Genomic DNA, 22,976 nt, shown 5'->3' with positions numbered 1-22,976 from the left:
AATTTGCTAAAGCACGCCAAGGGTGCAAGACAAGTCACTAGCCCCAACATTGTCAATTAAATGGTTGTAGGTTTGCTGGAACACAGTGCACATAATAGCTGTAAATTTATCATTGATGTTGCAGAAACTTGTTATCGTGGGAGAATGTGATGGAAGAATTTCTCAGAGTTCTTTTAAACCTATATTATGGGTCTGGCAGGGTAACTGGAAAGTGACTGTGACAAAGGAAGTTCATCCATAGTATCACAGATCTGAGTGAAGTGGGCCCACTGGACTACTTTTTTTCTTTCAAAATGAGTGGTATCTGTTTGCGGAGTTAATGAGGTTTATTATGAAGTATTGAGTATTTATTGTGAAGAAGAGAAGTTAGAGTTATGAGTATGATGTAGAGTGAGGATCAAGTCTGTGAGTTGTGTTTCTTGTAGAGTTCTGTCTATCAGTATGATTAAGAACGTGACAGTGGAATTGCTTCCACCATCATCTTTATTGTGTAGAAAGTTTTCACTACCGATTTAGATCATAATGTGAAGACCAGTGGACAAATACTCCTATCAGAGCACAAAAAAGGTGAATATGCTCCTGTTTAAAGAACTCTGACTGAAAAGTGGGGTACTAGTTTCTTCATTCTACCTTCTTCATCACTTTTAAAAAAATTTTGCAAATATTTTGCCATATGAAAATATTTTCAGTCTTTTTAACATGCAACTCACCTCTCACTCCCATAAACTGGGCTAACTGTAACTTGCTCACACCCACTAGTTCATTGTTGTAAGTCACTCATACCCATCCACTTCCACTTGCCCACTCTCTCTCACTCGTTTAGCCCAACTAATTGTCATGATCTCTTTGTGTCTATCACTGTCTCATATCTCACAGCCATGACCTCCTTCATTCTTTCCTACTACTACTGTCTCCTTTCACTGTCACTGTTTCCCTCTTCCTGTCTCTTAGTGCTGCCATCTCACTCTTTCCTTCCCACTGCTGCTGTCTCTTCCCACTGTCACTATCACTTTCTTCCTCACTGTCATTGTAATAGGCTCTGTCTCTCATTACCACTGGCTCTCACCCACTTCCACTTTCTCCATCTCTATATTCTCCTGCCACTGGCACTGTGCCCTTCACTATTTTCCTAGGACTGTTATGTCACTTTCACCGTGTTCCACGTCCACTGTATCTCTCTCTCTCTCTCTCTCTCTCTCTCACACACACACACACACACACACACTGCTGCTGTCTCCTTTGCTCTTTCTATACCACAGCCACTGTTGATTAACTTCCAGTATTTATTATTTTTCTGTATCTTTCCCACTGCCAATGTCTGTTTCTCTCTCAGCATAAAAAAAGCATGAGTACATTCATTATGCCAAAATTTATGGGAAGACTTTTAAAGATACTGAGTAAAGTAGAATGAGTCAACCGGTAGCCCACTTTTCAGTTAAGACTCTTTTAAACATAAACTTATTCACTTATTTGTGCTTCAAGAGGAGCATTTTTCCACTGGTTCCCATTTTTTCCCTGCATTTCCTTGTCACAGCAGGGCATGTCACTCATATGAAAAGAACTTTAGGGATCAGTAAAATGTTGATAGTTTACTTCTGTGAAATTGAAATTACACAGAATTAATCCTATACCTCAGATCGGAATTTACATGCACAACAATTTAGCATGTGCTTCAGTACTACAACATGGGATTCGCAGAACCCTTCTGATGATAATGAAGACACTTTACATCATATTTTTGTGTGCTACATCACTTAATGAACTACATTTTTGCCTCACACTGGATTGTACATTCATATTTTTCATGCACGGGTAGGGCCACTTTGAACCTCTGTATCTTGGAAACACAAAGATACCAATAAAATTTTCAATGTTGTTCAAGATTGGGATCTTGGGGACAAATCATAAAAATTACTTTCATTTCTGTGTATAGCCATCTTGAAATATGCGACTCGGTTTTGGTAACCGAAAACCATGTTTTGGGCTGTTTCTAAATAAGGAATAAAGATTTTTGAAAAGGGAAGATGGCACATCAAAATAAATGCCTGGAGATAGAGAATGTATCATTAAAATTTGAGCAATTTGCTGTGGCTATTTATTATTTAAATTTCACCTCACACTGGAATTTACATGCATATTTTATGTGTAAGGATCCCATACGTAATGTGTGTAGCTTTGAACCTCTTTATCTCTGAAACAGATATAGATATCACTAAAATTTCTAAGATTGTTCGAGATTGGGATCTAAGGAGTATGTCATAAAAATTTCAGTAATTTTCTGTGTATGGCCATCCTGGAATCTGCAGCTCAGTTTTGAAAGAGCAAAAAGAAAAAAAAGAACATCACTTGTTTGGGTTCTCTAAGGAATTGTCACTGAGCTAATAATTTTGAACCTCTGCATCTCCGAAGTGGATAAAGATATCAAGAAAATTTTCAAGGTGGTTTGAGATCGGGATCTTAGGAATAAACCATAAAAATTTCAGCTATTTGCCGAGCATAGCTGTCTTGGAATCTTCAGCTCTGTTTTGGTACAAAAAAATGATAAACATTTTTTGAGGTTTTCTAAAGAACTGTCCATGAACTATTAGATATTTGAAAACAGGAAGACACCACTTCTAGATAAATGCATTGAGAATATACAGTTAAAATTTAGCAATTTGCTGCAATTATTTATTAGTTAGACTTCTTTCCACAATAGAATTTACATGTATATTTTACATTAGAGGGTTTACATGGAAGGTAACATTGAACCTCTCTATATCAGAAGTGGATAAAGATATCAATAAAATTTTCAAGTTGTTCAAGATCTTAGTAACATCATTTGCTCTGTATGGCCATGTTGGACTCTGCAACTCAGTGTTGATATGAAAAAATGAGAAAATAAATCTTTTTGGACGTCTCCTAAGGAAACTCCTGTGAACTAATGGTAATTCCATAAGGCCCATAAGGCCGACCATAGACCATATTAAATGCAAAATGAACCAACTGATTTCCTTAGTTTGACTAAATAAGAGGAAGTGTGTAATATTCATACTTTGACCTTGTGCTGTAGGATAGTGATACTAAGCCAGCCCTTCTGCTAGGTATGCAGATAGTCACTAGCTCACGGGCTATCTTTCCTGAACCCCATTGCTTTCCCATGATGTCCAATGATGTACTAACAGATCTCAGAAAGTGAGTTACAGTGAAGAGAATGCAAATTAGGACATAAAGACTCAGGTGTAAGTCAAGTGTTAGCATGATCAATAAGGAAAATAAATGTAAATGCTGATAAACTTACACTGACAGTGGAAATGTGAAGTGTATATAATTATAATTAAAACAGCGACTTTGTTTCAGCCAAAATTCAGGGGCAAATTTTTTTGTGGAAGGAAAGAAAGGTAACGGGATGAACAATAGCAGAACTTGGAGTGCTAAAATCAGGGCACAAGCCACACACACTGTTACAGCTGCCAGTGTCCTGGTGCCAGTATTTGAGAGATTACTCTGGCTCAACCAACTTCTGTGTCGTTGAAGCACACTGCCGATTATGCCAGGCCCTTGCCTTTGCACTGCTCCAGATGATTCGCCCTGGCCCACAAATGCAGCCCATCCACAAATTCAGCACTGAGAAGCAGCATTTAAACACCAGCCTGGCCGAGTATGTCATCATGTAGCCCTGAAGTCTTCACCATAACTCTGCTGTTACTGGATTGCAACCAATAGACCTCTGCCTGATTGTCCCTGCCCTGACAGCCAGAATGCAGCCATCACCTCCATGTATCTGTTCGCCATTGCTGGGGTCTGCCAACAGCCTGTCACTGCAGCCCAGTCAGCAGTTTAGAGCTAGGTTCTGGGAGGTACCTGAACATACCATTACATCTGCTGCTGCTGCTACTTCATCTCCTGCCACAGAGAGCCACATGCGACCATTTAGTCAGCACAATCAGTCAAAATTCCACGGAGTTAGCAGCCTTGCCACCATACTCTGGCATTGCAGTGCCTGCCACTCAGCTTCAGAATATTATGTGAAAATGGAAACCCATTCAAATGACTATATGACTTGGCAGGATTCATTAAAGACTTCTTGTCTTCATTCTCATGCCTCTCCACAGCCACTTCTGAGCAGTTACATGGGGGAATCCAAACTGTATAAATTAGTATTAAAATAATGAAGTTAATAAAGAAGTTATTGTGTCCTCACAATGACATTCTCCTGATGTTGCACACTCCATCCCATCTTCAGCAGAGAATCACCACACCCACACCCATTAAAACTTTTTTACTGCAACAATGTATTCCTCGTCAGAACACCAGTATTTACAGATGGCTCTAAACAGGGGGACTCTGTTGGTTCTCTGTTGTGCTGTTGTTATCCCTGATCGAGTCATCAAGTTACGGCTTCCTGCGGCATTTACCATCTTTGATGCTGAATTGTTTGCGATCTTGCGGGCATTGGAGCAGATGAGATGTGTTCCCAGTCTTAAGTTTCTCATCTGTTCTGACTCCCTGAGTGCCCTTCAGACCATGCAACACTTGTACCCAGTGGATACAGTTGTCCAGAACATCCATGATGCCCTACTCCACCTGCAACGGCCGGGGAAGGAGGTTTCTTTCTGCTGGGTGCCGGGGCACGTGGGTATTAGGGGAAACGAACTGGCAGATGTGGCTGCCAAAGATGCCTGTTCCCTCCCTCACGTTGTTGAATGTGCCGTCCCCCTCCATGCTATTACCACCCTTTTGCGTTTTCGTGTTTTGCATCAATGGGAAGAGGAGTGGCTGGCAGTCACTGAAAATAAGCTGCGTCTGGTCAAGGCCACCACGCAGCCATGGCAGACGTCCTACCAGTCATGCAGGTAGGATGAGGTTCTCCTCACTCGCCTCCGCATCGGGCACAGTCCCTTAACACATGGTTTTTTACTACTCCGGCGGGAGGACCCTCCAATCTGCAGTGCTTGTGGCATCCAGATTACCGTCCGCCACATTTTACTTGACTGTCTTTTATTCTCTGACCAGAGGGCGGTGGTTTCCTTGCCTCCGGATTTGCCCTCTATTTTGCAAGACGACACAATGACTGTGGTTAAGGTCTTACGGTTTTGTGTCCTCTCCAATTTGTTGCCTCAGATTTTAGGGAGAAGATTTTAATGTGCTGCGCGATTACCTACTTGTTTCACTTCAATTTCTGTTCTCTTTTTCTTGTGTTGCCTTTCCTTTTTTAATGTGTTTCTTCTCCTCTTCTTTTGCCTCTGTATGTGAGGATTTGGAACTGTGTCAGGTCTGTGTCTTTTAGCCGTTCTCCTTGTTCACTGTCCGTCTTCGTCCCTTCATAACACGTGTTCCTATTTCTATGCGTTTGGGTGCTGATGACCATGCTGTTTAGCGCCCAAAAACCTCAAACCACACACACACACACACCTATTCTATCTACACTTTCAAATTATGGAAACCATTGTTACACTACCTCAGTTTTTTTAAAAAAAATAACAGAAATAAATTTCTCCTTTTCTGTCCCTTATCTCTACTGAGATATGAAAGGTGCTTTAAAAGATCTTACTTTGTAATAAAAATTATAATATTTCTTTTAACATTGGTGGGGAGTATTTGTTTCATGGCAGTCATTCTAATTTGTGTTTATTTAGTAAGGCATTATTGTTGTTCTTACATATCTGTTGTTTTAAGTCTTTTGTTTAAAATCAAGCTATGTTTATTGTTTGCTGACCGTAGAATTGTGATGTATTTGTATTGGTACAGGTAACATTAAAGACTTGAACAAGAAAGAACATGTTACTCTATATCTATAATTTTCTGAGTATCACCAAGAATGGCTGCTATTGGAACTTCCTGTATTTTACATATGGAACTTTTAACACCAACAACTCTCTTAACAGGATGAACAACACAGATGATATCACAGTACTCAACTTTTTTGATGAAATGGAAGTTCATCCTATACTAATATCTGTTGAAGAAGACCTAAGTCCTACTTTAAACACAATAGTTGAAACTATTAGTGAGAAAATTGGCAAGCCACGCAACTATGGTAAGTTCTTATTAATAGTTTCTTACTGAAACACTGTGTGTCTGTTTTCTAATGATTTGTATTACTCATTTTACAGCTTAAAGATGGCATATTTTGTCTTGGAAGTTACAGTACACGGTTCATAACCATTAGTAAGTCAAGGATGTATACTATGGGGGAAAAGGAAAAAAACAAGTGTAGAGTAATGACAGTGCACTCAGGCACATTAAGCAGTCATTATTCCCGCACTCCATATATGAACAGAGTAGAAAGAACACCGGATATGTGGCATACTGAGAAATGATGTCTGGTATTCACTTTACCATGGTTTTCTGAATATAGCTGTAGATGTAGATACTCAACTCCCCAATGACAGTATCTGCAGGAAAGATGATGTTGGATTTATATCATTCACTGGTAGATTAAACAAATTTTTCCTCACAGTAGCAGAAAACAGGCAAGCAAAAACTGCACATTGAAAGCAGGTCCATTAGATTTACTTTGAAAGGCTAGCTGAAAACGTGGGGACAAAAAGTTGTCAGTCAAAAACTGATGCAATAAACTTAACAGGCAGTGCAGACTTCAGCATTTGACATCCATTTTGCCAAATCATCTTTTAGAAACATAAAAAAAATCATTATATTACTAAAAATTAATAACTATTCCTGCTATGGTGGTTTTAAAATCTTGTGTTGACCAGGTAATACCATCATTGAGTTAACTCCATAACCAGATGATGAATCCATGTGTATTTTCCTGGAAGACTGAAGTATGTTGCAGAAATACCAATACAGAAAAGTGGAGATTAGCAACTGACCTTCTAACATTTTGATAACTTAAAGTGTGAGTATGGATCTGGGTTATATTGGTTTGTACCCCCAAACCACCTTCCAGTTCTTTACTAGATGACTTACTTGGAATTTGCAGCCACTCTTCTTTACTGACTACCCAGCTGCTAGAAATCCTCTTGACTTCTTCTCTGTCAAATAATGCTGGGTAGAGGAATTTTAGACTCTTTCTACTTATGAAATAAGTAGACATACAAACTTTATTTTTGTCAACTAACAATGTACACTCCTGGAAATGGAAAAAAGAACACATTGACACCGGTGTGTCAGACCCACCATACTTGCTCCGGACACTGCGAGAGGGCTGTACAAGCAATGATCACACGCACGGCACAGCGGACACACCAGGAACCGCGGTGTTGGCCGTCGAATGGCGCTAGCTGCGCAGCATTTGTGCACCGCCGCCGTCAGTGTCAGCCAGTTTGCCGTGGCATACGGAGCTCCATCGCAGTCTTTAACACTGGTAGCATGCCACGACAGCGTGGACGTGAACCGTATGTGCAGTTGACGGACTTTGAGCGAGGGCGTATAGTGGGCATGCGGGAGGCCGGGTGGACGTACCGCCGAATTGCTCAACACGTGGGGCGTGAGGTCTCCACAGTACATCGATGTTATCGCCAGTGGTCGGCGGAAGGTGCACGTGTCCGTCGACCTGGGACCGGACCGCAGCGACGCACGGATGCACGCCAAGACCGTAGGATCCTACGCAGTGCCGTAGGGGACTGCACCGCCACTTCCCAGCAAATTAGGGACACTGTTGCTCCTGGGGTATTGGCGAGGACCATTCGCAACCGTCTCCATGAAGCTGGGCTACGGTCCCGCACACCGTTAGGCCGTCTTCCGCTCACGCCCCAACATCGTGCAGCCCGCCTCCAGTGGTGTCACGACAGGCGTGAATGGAGGGACGAATGGAGACGTGTCGTCTTCAGCGATGAGAGTCGCTTCTGCCTTGGTGCCAATGATGGTCGTATGCGTGTTTGGCGCCGTGCAGGTGAGCGCCACAATCAGGACTGCATACGACCGAGGCACACAGGGCCAACACCCGGCATCATGGTGTGGGGAGCGATCTCCTACACTGGCCGTACACCACTGGTGATCGTCGAGGGGACACTGAATAGTGCACGGTACATCCAAACCGTCATCGAACCCATCGTTCTACCATTCCTAGACCGGCAAGGGAACTTGCTGTTCCAACAGGACAATGCACGTCCGCATGTATCCCGTGCCACCCAACGTGCTCTAGAAGGTGTAAGTCAACTACCCTGGCCAGCAAGATCTCCGGATCTGTCCCCCATTGAGCATGTTTGGGACTGGATGAAGCGTCGTCTCACGCGGTCTGCACGTCCAGCACGAACGCTGGTCCAACTGAGGCACCAGGTGGAAATGGCATGGCAAGCCGTTCCACAGGACTACATCCAGCATCTCTACGATCGTCTCCATGGGAGAATAGCAGCCTGCATTGCTGCGAAAGGTGGATATACACTGTACTAGTGCCGACATTGTGCATGCTCTGTTGCCTGTGTCTATGTGCCTGTGGTTCTGTCAGTGTGATCATGTGATGTATCTGACCCCAGGAATGTGTCAATAAAGTTTCCCCTTCCTGGGACAATGAATTCACGGTGTTCTTATTTCAATTTCCAGGAGTGTATTTGACCTTCATACACAATAAAAATTTCATTTTCCACATGAATATGTAACTTCCTGCAAGTCTCTCATACAGTCAGACATTAGAAACAAATAGCGTTACAGTTAAAAGAAAGTTGGGTTGGATACCATGACCTTTATTAATATGAATCATAAAATGAGTATTGCCTCTAACAAGGTTGCATCAAGAGTCTACAGGAGTACTTTTTGAACTGTTCTTGTTTTAATAACAATAGTCAATGACACAATAAGCATAGAGCTCCATATAAACTCCATGGTTCTTCCTTACACAATCTCTAAAACATCTGTGGATTGCCCAACAGGTACTTGTCGGTGCTGTTCGACTGACGCATCTACATTCTTCCCACAACTGATTTTAAACCTGCACACACTAACATGTGACATGCAATAGGTAGGAGTCTACCATCCCACACTCATATCCAGACTATCGTGTGTTCGAGATGGTAGAAGGGTGAGTGGTTCTATAATTTACACAGAAATTCTCAAATCACTACAACGTCTAATGATAGATTAATCTGTCTCCTTCACAGAATCTCAATTTTTTTGACAAAGATATGACAACAATATACTACACTGTCCATCTGAGAACAGCCCATAACAACAGCTCAGTTTGTCACCTGAAAAGGTGTCTCTACTGAGAAGGCAACATATGATCTCAAACTCAATTTTAGTAGAACTAAACAGTGAAAATCACTCTGATGGCGTTCTCTGTTGTGTTGTCATGGCCTTTGATTGTGTAAATCATAATAATTTGCTGTTGTTGTTGTGGTATTCGGTCCTGAGATTGGTTTGATGCAGCTCTCCATGCTACCCTATCCTGGGCAAGCTTCTTCATCTCCCAGTACTTACTGCAACCTACATCCTTCTGAATCTGCTTAGTGTATTCATCTCTTGGTCTCCCTCTATGATTTTTACCATCCACGCTGCCCTCCAATGCTAAATTTGTGATCCCTTGATGCCTCAGAACATGTCCTACTAACCGGTCCCTTCTTTTTGTCAAGTTGTGCCACAAACTCCTCTTCTCCCCAATTCTATTCAATACTTCATCATTTGATCTACCGATCTAATCTTCAGCATGGAATCTAAAATGATGTGACATTTAAAGTTCTTCCCTTTGCATGTATGGAATCATAATTTTGCAATAGAAAACAGGGGATCGCATTAGCAAATGAAACTACAGGAATGAGATAAAAAATGGAAAACACTGAATGAAATAATGACAATATTATGAAATGACAGATTGCTATTGTGATACGTGATATGTGGTTTATTCATCTCATTACATACAATTTTCAAATCATTTGATTTGATGTACAGGAGACATGTCAAGGTTTACAAAATACACTTTTTTCACTTTTTTAAGAGAAATACGAAAGTTTACATTATATTTTACAGTTCTAAGTTACAGCTACACATGTACATAAAATAATAAATGTAATACAATCCCTTTGTTCAGATTGTGAATCTGTCCTCAATGAATTCATCGACAGAATAATAACACTTTTCCACCAGAAGAGTAAAGAGCAATCTTTTCAGTGAACCAATCTCCATTTTAAATATATTACTGCCTTTTATTTTATTGAAAATTTTTAACCCTATATACTCTGGCGTTTGGGCATAAAGTTTTAAACGATGTGTTGGAAGTTTGAAGTTATCTCTGTGGCGAGTGCTGTAGTTGTGGTCAAAACGGAAAGTGTCTAGTGTATGTTGATTTCTATATAGGAACACCACCATCTCATATATGTTAAGTGAGGGGATAGATAGTATTTTTAAATTTTTTAACAGTGGTCGACAGGATTCCCGTTTTTTTGCAACACACATGTTTCTAATTACTTTCTTTTGTAATACTAGGAGCCTAGTGACATTTGCAGAATTTCCCCAGAAGATTATGCCATAACGAATAACTGACTCAAAGTAGCAGTGATAAACTATCTTTCTGGTATCCATGTTTGTGGTACCTGACAAAATACACATGGCAAATGCTAAGTTGTTCAGTTTATTTGCTAAGTAATCTATGTGTACCTTCCAATTTAAATTTTTGTCAAGATTTAGGCCTACGAACTTCATGCGGTTTGCTTCTGTGATATCCTGATCATTACAAGTTATCTTTATTTCACTCCTTTCTACTGATTTAGCTTCAAATTGCATCATTTTGGTTTTAGTTACACTTAGTTTTAGTCCATTTTGATAGAACCAAGATTCAAGTTTTTCTAAAGTATTTTCGGCTTTTTCTGGAATATTTTCGGATACCTCATTTTCAATTGGAACTGATGTATCATCAGCAAATAAGACTGAATGAACATCAATAGCAAGTGGTAGGTCATTTGCGTAAAACAGAAACAGATAGGGACCCAATATCGAACCTTGTGGGACTCCTTGGGGAACTGTTTTCCAGTCTGATGAATAATTGGTTCCATTTAAAGTTAAAATTACTCTTTGTTTCCTACCTGACAGGTAAGAGCTAAACCATTTCAAAGCAGTGTCTCTGATTCCATACATCTGTAATTTGTGGAGAAGTAATGCATGGTTCACTGAATCAAAAGCTTTAGTCAGATCACAGAATATACCTGTGACCTTTCTACCTTTATCTAACGTGGAGCATATTTTTTGGATAAACTCATTTATAGCATTCACAGTGCTTTTACCCTGTTGGAATCCGAACTGGTTTTTAAAAATTATATCATTTACAGTAAGAAAGTTATTAATTTGTTTTGCTGCAATCTTTTCAAACACTTTAGAGAAGACCAGCAAGAGAGAGATAGGGCGGTAATTCCCCATATCTTCTGTCGATCCTTTCTTGAATAGAGGTTTGATCTCACCATATTTCATTACCTCTGGAAAGCATCCCTGTTCAAAAGATTGATTTATAATAGTTGACAGTGGTTGGAAAATAATATTGTGCACATACTTGATTACAGATGTTGTTATTTCATCCCACCCATGTGAGGTTTTGTTTTTTAGAGACAATATTTCCTTTTCCACATCCCTTCGGGTGATTTTTTCAAATTGTTTAAGAGATGTGTTCTGGCTGTTTTCCAAATTTGTGATGCCCTGATAGAATGTCATATCCACATACAATCTTACTACATTTAGGAAGAATTCATTGAAACAACTTGACATCTGAACAGGGTTTACTATAATTTCATTTTCGTGTCTAATTTTCAAAATCTCATGAATTTTTACTTTGACTCCTAGTTCAGACTGAACAACTGACCACACTGCTTTTGTCTTATTTCTGTGTTCTCATATTAATTTATTATTTGTCATTTTTTTAGCTGCCACTACAATTTTCCTAAATACAGCTTTATACTGTTTGACATAAATAACAAAATCTGGATTTCTGTTTGATTTTAACTCATTGTGGAGCTCTCTCTTTCTGGCACTAGAGATTTTTATCCCTGTTGTAATCCATTTGAGTTTACCATTTACTTTCTTTTGCTTATATATATGAGGAAATGATTCATTAAATACCTCTAAGAAACAATTTAAGAATTTGTCATAGTTTATCGAGCTTGAACTATTGTAGTCTACAGGCCAGCTTATTCTACTTAATTTACTGCGGAATAAATCCATTTTACTTTTACTGAGATCCCTTTTTATACACACTTCTGGAGGCTTTAGGTTATTTGCTTTTGGGAGCTCAATAAACAGAGCTGAGTGATCTGAAATACCCAAGTCTAAGCAGTATTTGTGCTTATTTCCACTGTCAAATTTGTAGTTCTGCCCCTAAGCCATTTATATTCCAGTGCATCAATAGATCATTTTTGCTTAGTTATTTCACGTGCATCCTTTGTTTGGTACCTAAACTTTTTATTTTCAGTTTGAATTTTTTCTTTGTCATCCCTATCACAATGAATTAGTTTCCCTTGCTTCTTAGTACTTTACACACGTCTATGAACATTTTACTAAGGTTCACAGAGCCTAATCTATTCAAGTGCAGGCCGTCTTTTCCCAGACACTTGCAGTTTAAGAATTTTTTTGGGTCAATGAATACTGTACCGAGTCTGTTACATTGTTCCCTAATGCCGGTATTTATCCTGTTGATGTAAGTATCACTTACCGATCTTCGATGAATAATTCCACTAATTACCAGCCGGGATGTTGGGTATACAGTTTTCGCCGATCTAATCAGAGTCCGTGTTTCATTCACGATTTCTTCCTCACTGTTACTGCGGATGGAGTTTGTGCCCACGTGGATTAAGACACCTCTGTAATCGCCGGTACTTCAAGTTTTGTTACCAGTTTCACCAGTGTTTCTTTTCGTGGACAATACATTCTTAAAATGTTTGTTGAGTTGATGCGATCGGATTCCAGGTCGAACATCGATCTTGCAGTCCGGCACAATAACATTTTTTAATATAGAATCACCTATTAAGAGAAAATCGTTTTTGTCATCTTCTTTGTTCGTTGCACTTTTACGTTTGTCCTTCTTATTATAGGAAACTGTTTTCCATTTATACTTATCACTTGTTTCACTGACAGAGTTCTCTGTGGTATTATTCGCCATATTACACACATGCGGATGTTTGCCACTTTGTTCAGTAATGGGTTGATTTCTACACACACAGGGTTTTCTTTCAATAACCAGTTCAGAATTTTCTTGTTTCAATGCTAAAATTTCCGCCTTCAGTGCTTCAATGTCGCTTTGAAGCAATTTAATAATTTCTTCTTTTGAGTTCACGGTACTTATGAGTTCAGCCGTCTCAATATGCAAACAATGTGGACACAACCATGGAAACTCGTCTGTTATGAGTTTTAAATTCACTTTCGCACATTTTTCATGAAACCAGTAGTTACACTTCACACAAAAGATGCCTTTCATGACGCGTTTTGAACATTCCCTACACGATGAACTATTTAATTTAACCTTTTTTGAGGACTGAGATGTGTCACAACACTCTTCTATCGGTGCCATCTTTAATATCAATATCAATAAACAATTAAATAACAGATTTAAAAGATAAGAATTTCAAGTGAAACTAGACCTAGTCTTTTTTTTAAAAAAAATCTCACGAGATAGATAAGGATGCTTCGCAACTTTAAACTGATCAATAAAATAAAGAATAAAATTTTAATTATAAAAAGAATTCTAAACATGAATATACGAAACAGAAATAATAAGACAGTGCCCCAGGGAGCATCCAAGAGTGCCCCAGGGAGCATCCCAGAGTGACTCAGAGAGCATCCCAGAGTGCCCCAGTGAGCTAAAACACCAAGAAGAATCGCTTCTCGGCTTTTGGCAAGATCAATGTGTAGAAGTAGATATGAAATGATAAAATAATTAAAAAAAAAATAACCCACCCACCTCCCCAGGAGTCGGAACTCCTGCAGAAGTAGAGAAACATATAATTATAATCATTAGTAATCAATAACAACGCTACATGGCTGTGTAAAACATGCAGTTGCCTCGTATTACATTATATGCTGCTGCTTCGTAATATAAAGCAACTACAAATTGTCCAGACATGCCGTAGCAACCCCCCCCCCCCCCCCCCCCCGCTGCTTCGTAATATAAAGCAACTACAAATTGTCCAGACATGCCCCCCCCCCCCCCCCCACACACACACACACACACACACACACACACACACGCACACACACACACACACACACACACACGGTCGTGTGTGAGAGTTGTGTTTGCATTAATGTGTGTGTGTTTGTGTGAGTAGGTGGATGTTTTTCCTGCTATAGAAGAATGCCTTTTGGCCAAAAGCTCAAATATATAGCATGTCTGTGCCTCAACATCTTCTCTATATGGTGAGTAGTAATATATCCTTTTCACAGTGTTGTCAGATTAAGATTACCTTCAAAGTGCGGAAATGTTAAATATGGTGTGCTCCAAGGTTTGGTGCTAGGATGAGTCTAGTTCTTGGTCTCTATATATGATCTATCTGTGACATTGGAAGCCTCTTCAAAAATTGTTTGCTGATGACACAAGGATGTTGATAAAGGGCCCAAACACATCCATATAAGATGTAAGCAGGAGAATAAAAGAAAAAGTATATAACTTGATCAGAACAACAGCTTAGTCCTTAATCTTATAAAAACTCATATCACACAATCCAAAACAAATCAAAATTACTTAAAGCTATCAGAGGTAGATATTATTGGGTATACGCTGGGTGAGGCTACATGTGTAAAATTCCTGGACATGCAGATGGACAATAAAGTGGCTCTAGAATTGGATAAGTTAACCAAAAATCTCAGTTGTGCCTGCTTTGCACTCTGAAACCTCTCCCACTGTGTTGACTTGAGACAGGGTTGTTAGCATACTCCACATGCTTCACTCAGTTCTGTCCTAAGGCATAATCTTCAGAGGCACTGGAGTTATTTCTTTCTAGAGAGATATACAATGAGAGTATTGCATTAAGTGATACTGTAAATTATTAAGTTCAACTAACACTGTTTCATTTACAAATGGTTTCTTTACGGGATATGAAATGAACAGTAACAGTAACAGAAGAAATTAGAAAGAATTCTTTAGAAAAAAATCAGTGCCATTTAAAAAACACCTTGTAATATTAATTTACATTTTTTTCTTTTATTGCAACATTTCCTCTAACAGGAAAAGTTGATCAAATAAATAAACAAAGATTTACTGTTCGATTTTCTGCATGCCAGTCTCTGCACATAGCACATTAAATTGCACTCATTCAATATGCTAGTTGTAATGCATTGGCATCATCAATGTAAAGTGCTGGAAATTGTTCTGGCATTTCATCTAATACACTTAGTATGTGACTCAACCAAATTAATTCTTTGACTCACCATAGTGGGATTGCTGAGTGGCAGATAGGCACAACAAAAAGACTGCCGGATAGGGACTGCCGCAAATAAAACTTCCAGCCAGTAACGCCTTTGTCGAAAATAGACACACACACACGCACGCACGCACGCACGCACACACACACACACACACACACACACACACACACACACACACACACACACACACACTCTTAAAGGCAATTGCCTTTGTGTGTGTGTTTGTGTGTTTTTTTGTGCCTATCTACCAGCGCTTTCCCGTTTGGTAAGTCATGGAATCTTTGTTTTTAAACTATGTACTCTATGTTATTAAAAACTTGAATACACAATGTTAATGTTCCACAGTAATACTGTGTACTCAAGTTTTTAATATACCCATGTTCCTCCAAGAACTGACAGAATATTACTTAAATTTCCTGTGTTATACTGCCATCAGCATTACTACTTTTGTAATTTCATCTGTTGTAATTTTGTAAAATGTTTTGCACTTTGTTTGCGTTTTACTTGTTACTTTTATAGTTTACTTGTATTGCCCCTTTACAGCATATCACTTACATTTCCAGATTGCCATTTTTTTCCAATTTACTGGACCCATTGATTATTTTTGTCCAGGCCCAACAGAGGAAGAGCTTGAGATGCTTGCATGGAAAGCAGAACAAGAAAGAAAACAAAAGGAAGAAGAAGACCTGGAAAGAAGGAAAGAAGCAGAAAGAATAGCCCATGAGACACACATGCAAAAAATGGAGGAATGGGTAAGTTGACAGTTTTTTTATAATGCCAGCAGAATTTAACATTAAATGACCCAATACAGAAATCTAACTGATAAACATATACTGGTCCTCTACTCTAAGTTGTCAGATATCTTTTTTCAAGTGACAATTACAATTTTATTTTTCTGTTGAGAAAAATGAGAAAACAGTTGTAACGAATCAAGGTTGCCCACTGCTATCCTGTTTTGGTTTTACATTCCTTCAGTAACTTAGTTAAGCAATGAACTTTTATTTATTTATTTATTTAATTTATTTATTTATTTATTTATTTTTTTTTTTTTTTTCATTTTCACTACTCAGATTCTGACTACACATTCTGTGGCCTTCAGCCTCATAGTACAGAATTCAGAAGTAGTTTAAATAAAATTCCCCTAGTAAAATCTATTATTTCAGTACATTCTAATGTCTACTCTGAACGTATTGAGCTAATCAGTGATGTATATTGTGCAATACATATTAAGTAAAATTCGATTGAGCTAAAGATCTAATTCAGCTATAAGACTGCATCCAAAAGAAAGCCTAAATTTTACTGATTCCAGCAAAGTGTTGAAATTAACCTAAAGTCTATTAGTTAAATAGATATTTTAACCCTGGGAAATTATAAACTATAATATATTAATGTAAATAGTCAAATATCCAAGTGCTCGTCTGTATAAGGTCCGAGCTGGTGCAGTTCTAAGTTAGTTCACGGTCAGATTCACTTGGAGCAAAAGTGCGGCAAGTTGGTTAATTTTTTGGTAATTGTAATAGTGAACTTTGTTTAAGACTGGAAGTTTTTCACCTACCTAATGTGACGATTAAGTGTAAGAAGCCTGATCACATGAATATTGTGTGTGCGAGTGATAACAAATAAATCGCACTGTGGTTGACAAAAATGTTCAACAATGAATACGATCTTGACTTTTGATTTTGGAAAACTTAACCTAGGATCCTGGCTTCTTAATTTCAGTGTGATTTAGGTGAGATGGACGCAGCTACCAGGAAGACAATATTGAATAAGCAAAGCAAGGTAGGTCTAGAACACTGCGCACTATCTACTGGGTGAGGAAATGTTTCAATACTGTTACATCCGGTTGTGACGTGAACTTTAAGTGGCACTAATAAAAAAGGACATGTCCCGGCATGTTACATGTGGTACCCCGGGTGAGGAAACAGCCCGGCACGTTACATGTGGTGCCCCTTTGGCTGAGGATATCGAACTTACGAACCTTAAGATTATATTTGGAAGACCGACTTTGAGTGAGAGTGAAATCAGTGGCAACAACGGCAGAAGTGAGAACCGTGCACATATAACTACATCAGACGCAGTTTAAGAATAGCCGCAACAGTAGCAGCCAATGAATGCAACGAGTTTGCAGCAGTGGTGGTCATGGTGGAAGCAGCAGCCAATCCATGCAAGCCGGACATAGCTGACCAGGGTCAGTGACAGCAGGTGCCGAATATGAATGGGAGCAGCTTGGCAGATTGCGAGTTTGCAGCAACAGCAGTAGTAGCAGACCACGGACATCATAAACGAGACACCGGCTGACGACTGGCGGAGAAGACACCCGGAACTTTAAGATATCGTATGAGCAGTATATATATTGTAACTTTCGTCAAAATGGAAAGTGAGGAAAACAAAGCAGTAGAGACTGAGCGGGTGGAAAACATTAGTGACATTGCGAGTGGAATGAAAGGGAGTGACACTTTAGAGGGTAGAAAAGTTGAAGTATTAGAATTCACAGACGACAGTAGGTATAGGTCAGAATTAAATTTGACCATAACTGACAGTGAAGTAAGTGGTATTCAGGATGAGGAAATTAAGGCTTCGTCCACTGCAATTTGAGACAAAGTGGGAAGAGAGGGGAGTAATGTTGATGGAAAGGACTTCAGTGAGGAAAAGAACACTGATAGTGATGCTCAAAGGGTAAAGGCTTTGACAAATGAGAATAATTTACAAGATATGCTCATGCAAGTCATGGGGTCTGTGAATAATATGGGTAATGATATAAGTAGTGAACTTAGAAATGAACTTGGTAAGGTGAGGAGTGATATGATTAGCATGGGTACCAGAATGACCATACTAGCTAATGGCATTAAAAAGGAAGTTAGTCTCATTCAGGAAAAAGTGTCTGGATTAGAACAACATGTGAATGAAGTAGAAAAGAGCTGTGATAATAATATGATAAAAGTAAGGGAAGAGACTGATAACAAACTTAAAAAAGTGAGTACTAGTTGCGTTGAGGGGAGAAGGAAGTTATGTGAGGACTTTGTGAATACAGTACAGGCTGTTGAGAAAAGGGGTAAGTTGGAAGTACAACCAACTATGAAATTTTGTGCTGAAAATAGATCTAAAATTGAAAGCAAAATTGGGGATGTAAAGAGTGAACTAGATGTTAAGCTACTGAATGTAAACACTAGTGTAGAGTGTAAGTTAGCTGAAATGGAAAAGAAAGTGCAAACTGTGAAGCACAACTCGTGTAATGGTGTAAATAGTTCTTTTATTAGTTGTAAGAAATTCAGTAACTTTGACCCATGTGGGGGAGTGCATCCATTAGATTTTGTTAGAGAATTCAATGATTTACCTGATACCTGGAGTGATAAAGAGAAAATGTCTTTTGCCAGAGGTTTTATGATAGGAGATGCTTAGAGTACAAGTTATCAGAGAGAATTCAGGTGTTTAGCCTTATGGTCATCTGAAGAGGGTAAGAAACAATTAATTTTAATTGATCAATTATTGATAGAAAGTGAAAGTGACAGTAGTTCAGAGTGTGAGAATAGTATAAGTAGTGGTGAGGATAGTGATGATTCTAGTACTGATGATGATGATGATGATGATGATGAAGTGTTTGAATTTGTGTTGGATAATGAGAATAATTTAGTAAGTAAAAGGAATATTAAATGTAAGTCTGATTAGGTAATGAAAAAAAATGGTAGCAAATGATGAAGAAATGGTAAGTGAAGAGGAACAAGCTATCTGTCACTTAGCTGTGGTTAATGAAGGTTTTGGGGAACCAGGTGACCATTTCAGCAGGGAGAAAATCATTGAAGATCTTTTTCATAATTAGAACACAGAGGCTAGAGTTGGTGAGATATGGCATCCTGTGATTATTGCTAAGATACAGGGTGTACCTGTGAAATGTTTGCTGGACAGTGGTAGTGATTTAAACTGTATTTCACAAGCTTTCTTTGAATTTATAAAAGATACTGAAGGAATATTTGTTGTGCATGTATCTGGTATAAAAATTATTGGTGCTACTGGTAAACTATCTAGAAGCATAAAACATGAAGTACTCTTAAATGTGGAATTGGCAGACCAACTATTAGAATGCAACTTCCTAGTGGTTCCCTGTCTCAGTGTTGGAGTTATTTTAGGGATTGAATTTTTAAGTAAATGGCAAGTAAACATTGATTTTGCAAATGGTAAATTTAGTTTTAAGAGCCAAGAGAATATGTACAAAATGACATTTTCAGAAAAGATTAATAGTGCTAATGAAAGTGCTTTAGATTTACCTTTAAGATATATGTCTGTGGAAACAAACTGAGTATGGTGAGGAAGAAAAGATTAAGATGAAATAGTAAAGAAGGTAGAAGCTATTGAGGGCGTCATAGTCAAACAAAAGGAGGAACTGAAGGGGATGTTGTTACAAAATAGTAAATCTTTTTCTGATAAACCTGGTTTAGTAAGGGACTTTTAATGTGAACTGAGGTTAAAAGAGCATGAACAATTCTTTAAAAAGCCATATGCTATACCATTTTCTAGAAAGGAAGCTGTAAGGAAAGAAATACAATGGATGTTGTCCTGGAACATAATTGAAAGATCAAACAGCAGGTACTCAAACCACTTAGTTGTAATAAAAAAGAAGGATGGGGGTGTTAGGCTGGTCCTTGATGCTAGGAAATTGAATGAAATAGTAATAAAAGAGAGTGACAGGCCAGCTAACATTGATGAGATTTTACAAAAGTTTTATGGGTGTAAATTTCTGACTTCTTTTGATGTGACTTATGGATACTGGAACATTAGTCTGGCAAGGAGATCTAGGTCCTGTACAGCATTTTTACATGAAGGTAAGTGCTACCAATACTGTGTGGTTCCTTTTGGTCTAAATACACTCCTGGAAATGGAAAACAGAACACATTGACACCGGTGTGTCAGACCCACCATACTTGCTCCGGACACTGCGAGAGGGCTGTACAAGGAATGATCACATGCACGGCACAGCGGACACACCAGGAACCGCGGTGTTGGCCGTCGAATGGCGCTAGCTGCGCAGCATTTGTGCACCGCCGCCGTCAGTGTCAGCCAGTTTGCCGTGGCATACGGAGCTCCATCGCAGTCTTTAACACTGGTAGCATGCCGCGACAGCGTGGACGTGAACCGTATGTGCAGTTGACGGACTTTGAGCGTGGGCGTATAGTGGGCATGCGGGAGGCCAGGTGGACGTACCGCTGAATTGCTCAACACGTGGGGCGTGAGGTCTCCACAGTACATTGATGTTGTCGCCAGTGGTCGGCGGAAGGTGCACGTGCCCGTCGACCTGGGACCGGACCGCAGCGACGCACGGATGCACGCCAAGACCGTAGGATCCTACGCAGTGCCGTAGGGGACCGCACCGCCACTTCCCAGCAAATTAGGGACACTGTTGCTCCTGGGGTATCGGCGAGGACCATTCGCAACCGTCTCCATGAAGCTGGGCTACGGTCCCACACACCGTTAGGCCATCTTCCGCTCACGCCCCAACATCGTGCAGCCCGCCTCCAGTGGTGTCGCGACAGGCGTGAATGGAGGGACGAATGGAGACGTGTCGTCTTCAGCGATGAGAGTCGCTTCTGCCTTGGTGCCAATGATGGTCGTATGCGTGTTTGGCGCCGTGCAGGTGAGCGCCACAATCAGGACTGCATACGACCGAGGCACACAGGGCCAACACCCGGCATCATGGTGTGGGGAGCGATCTCATACACTGGCCGTACACCACTGGTGATCGTCGAGGGGACACTGAATAGTGCACGGTACATCCAAACCATCATCGAACCCATCGTTCAACCATTCCTAGACCGGCAAGGGAACTTGCTGTTCCAACAGGACAATGCACGTCCGCATGTATCCCGTGCCACCCAACGTGCTCTAGAAGGTGTAAGTAAACTACCCTGGCCAGCAAGATCTCCGGATCTGTCCCCCATTGAGCATGTTTGGGACTGGATGAAGCGTCGTCTCACGCGGTCTGCACGTCCAGCACGAACGCTGGTCCAACTGAGGCGCCAGGTGGAAATGGCATGGCAAGCCGTTCCACAGGACTACATCCAGCATCTCTACAATCGTCTCCATGGGAGAATAGCAGCCTGCATTGCTGCGAAAGGTGGATATACATTGTACTAGTGCCGACATTGTGCATGCTCTGTTGCCTGTGTCTATGTGCCTGTGGTTCTGTCAGTGTGATCATGTGATGTATCTGACCCCAGGAATGTGTCAATAAAGTTTCCCCTTCCTGGGACAATGAATTCACGGTGTTCTTATTTCAATTTCCAGGAGTGTATATCTGTATGTGTTTTTATCAGGGCTATGGATAAAGTATTAGGAGACTTATTATCCAAGGAAATAACAGTATATGTAGATGATATATTCGTTGCAAATTCCGAGTGGTTTCAGCACTGTAAGACTTTGGAAACTGTGTTGAGAGCTATATACCAAGGAGGGATGAAACTGAAATTAAGTAAATCAGAATTTGTTAAGAAGGAACTGTCATTTTTGGGACACAGAATTAATGAACAAGGGATACTACAAGACAAAAGTAAATTGGCTGCAATTGCTGAATTTCCGCCTCGCAGAAATAAGAAAGAATTGAAAGCTATGTTTGGTCTATTTGGATTCTACAGAAAATATGTGTCAGATCAATCATTCAATAATCCATGTTTGGGTAAATTACTGAAAAAAATGAACCATGGGTTTGGACAGAGGAATGCCAAGAAGCTTTTCAGAAATTAAAAACAGGATTAGTAAACAGTAAGCTATTGTACCATCCTGAATTTTCACAACCTTTTTGTATGAGTACTGATGCCAGTATTTGTGGGCTGGGAGTTAAAATCTTTCAGTTGATTATGACTGAAACTGGTGTTGAACACATAACTATAGCCTTTGCCAGCCGTACATTACATGATCATTTTTGGGTGTCAAAAGTTTGAGTACTATTTGTTGGGTCATAACGTAATAGTATATACAGATCATAAAGCTTTGAGCCACCTACAAAAATGTAAATTGAAACATGTCAGGTTAACTAGGTTGGCCATGTATTTGCAGCAATTTGATTTGGAAGTGAGATATGTAACTGGGAAAAGTAATATAGTGGCCGATGCTTTATCTACACTCCTGGAAATTGAAATAAGAACACCGTGAATTCATTGTCCCAGGAAGGGGAAACTTTATTGACACATTCCTGGGGTCAGATACATCACATGATCACACTGACAGAACCACAGGCACATAGACACAGGCAACAGAGCATGCACAATGTCGGCACTAGTACAATGTATATCCACCTTTCGCAGCAATGCAGGCTGCTATTCTCCCATGGAGACGATCGTAGAGATGCTGGATGTAGTCCTGTGGAACGGCTTGCCATGCCATTTCCACCTGGCGCCTCAGTTGGACCAGCGTTCGTGCTGGACGTGCAGACCGCGTGAGACGACACTTCATCCAGTCCCAAACATGCTCAATGGGGGACAGATCCGGAGATCTTGCTGGCCAGGGTAGTTGACTTACACCTTCTAGAGCACGTTGGGTGGCACGGGATACATGCGGACGTGCATTGTCCTGTTGGAACAGCAACAGCAAGTAATGACAGCAAGTAATGACGTTAAAACCTGTGGGAAGCGGTTAAAAATGATCAGTGATGTGGGAAAAACGGAAATGGAAATAAAGCAAAAGTTATTAGAAATAGCCGAAATGGTTGT

At 40.0% G+C, this 22,976-nt stretch overlaps 1 protein-coding gene across 1 annotated transcript in view; it reads left to right on the top strand.

The window, feature by feature from the left end:
- The window catches only part of LOC126238506 (adenylate kinase 7-like), a 62,695-nt gene that overhangs the window by 6,345 nt on the left and 33,374 nt on the right, over window positions 1–22,976 (top strand). The window contains exons 2-3 of the mRNA XM_049947795.1: window positions 5,868–6,019; window positions 15,892–16,031. Of these exons, the coding sequence (XP_049803752.1) occupies window positions 5,868–6,019; window positions 15,892–16,031 (292 nt within the window). The remainder of the gene's footprint in view (window positions 1–5,867; window positions 6,020–15,891; window positions 16,032–22,976) is intronic.

The sequence above is a fragment of the Schistocerca nitens genome, chromosome 1 (assembly GCF_023898315.1).
Source record: "Schistocerca nitens isolate TAMUIC-IGC-003100 chromosome 1, iqSchNite1.1, whole genome shotgun sequence".
NCBI lineage: Eukaryota > Metazoa > Arthropoda > Insecta > Orthoptera > Acrididae > Schistocerca > Schistocerca nitens.
Note: the sequence above shows the minus strand (reverse complement) of the source record. Positions and strands in the feature narration are given on the sequence as shown.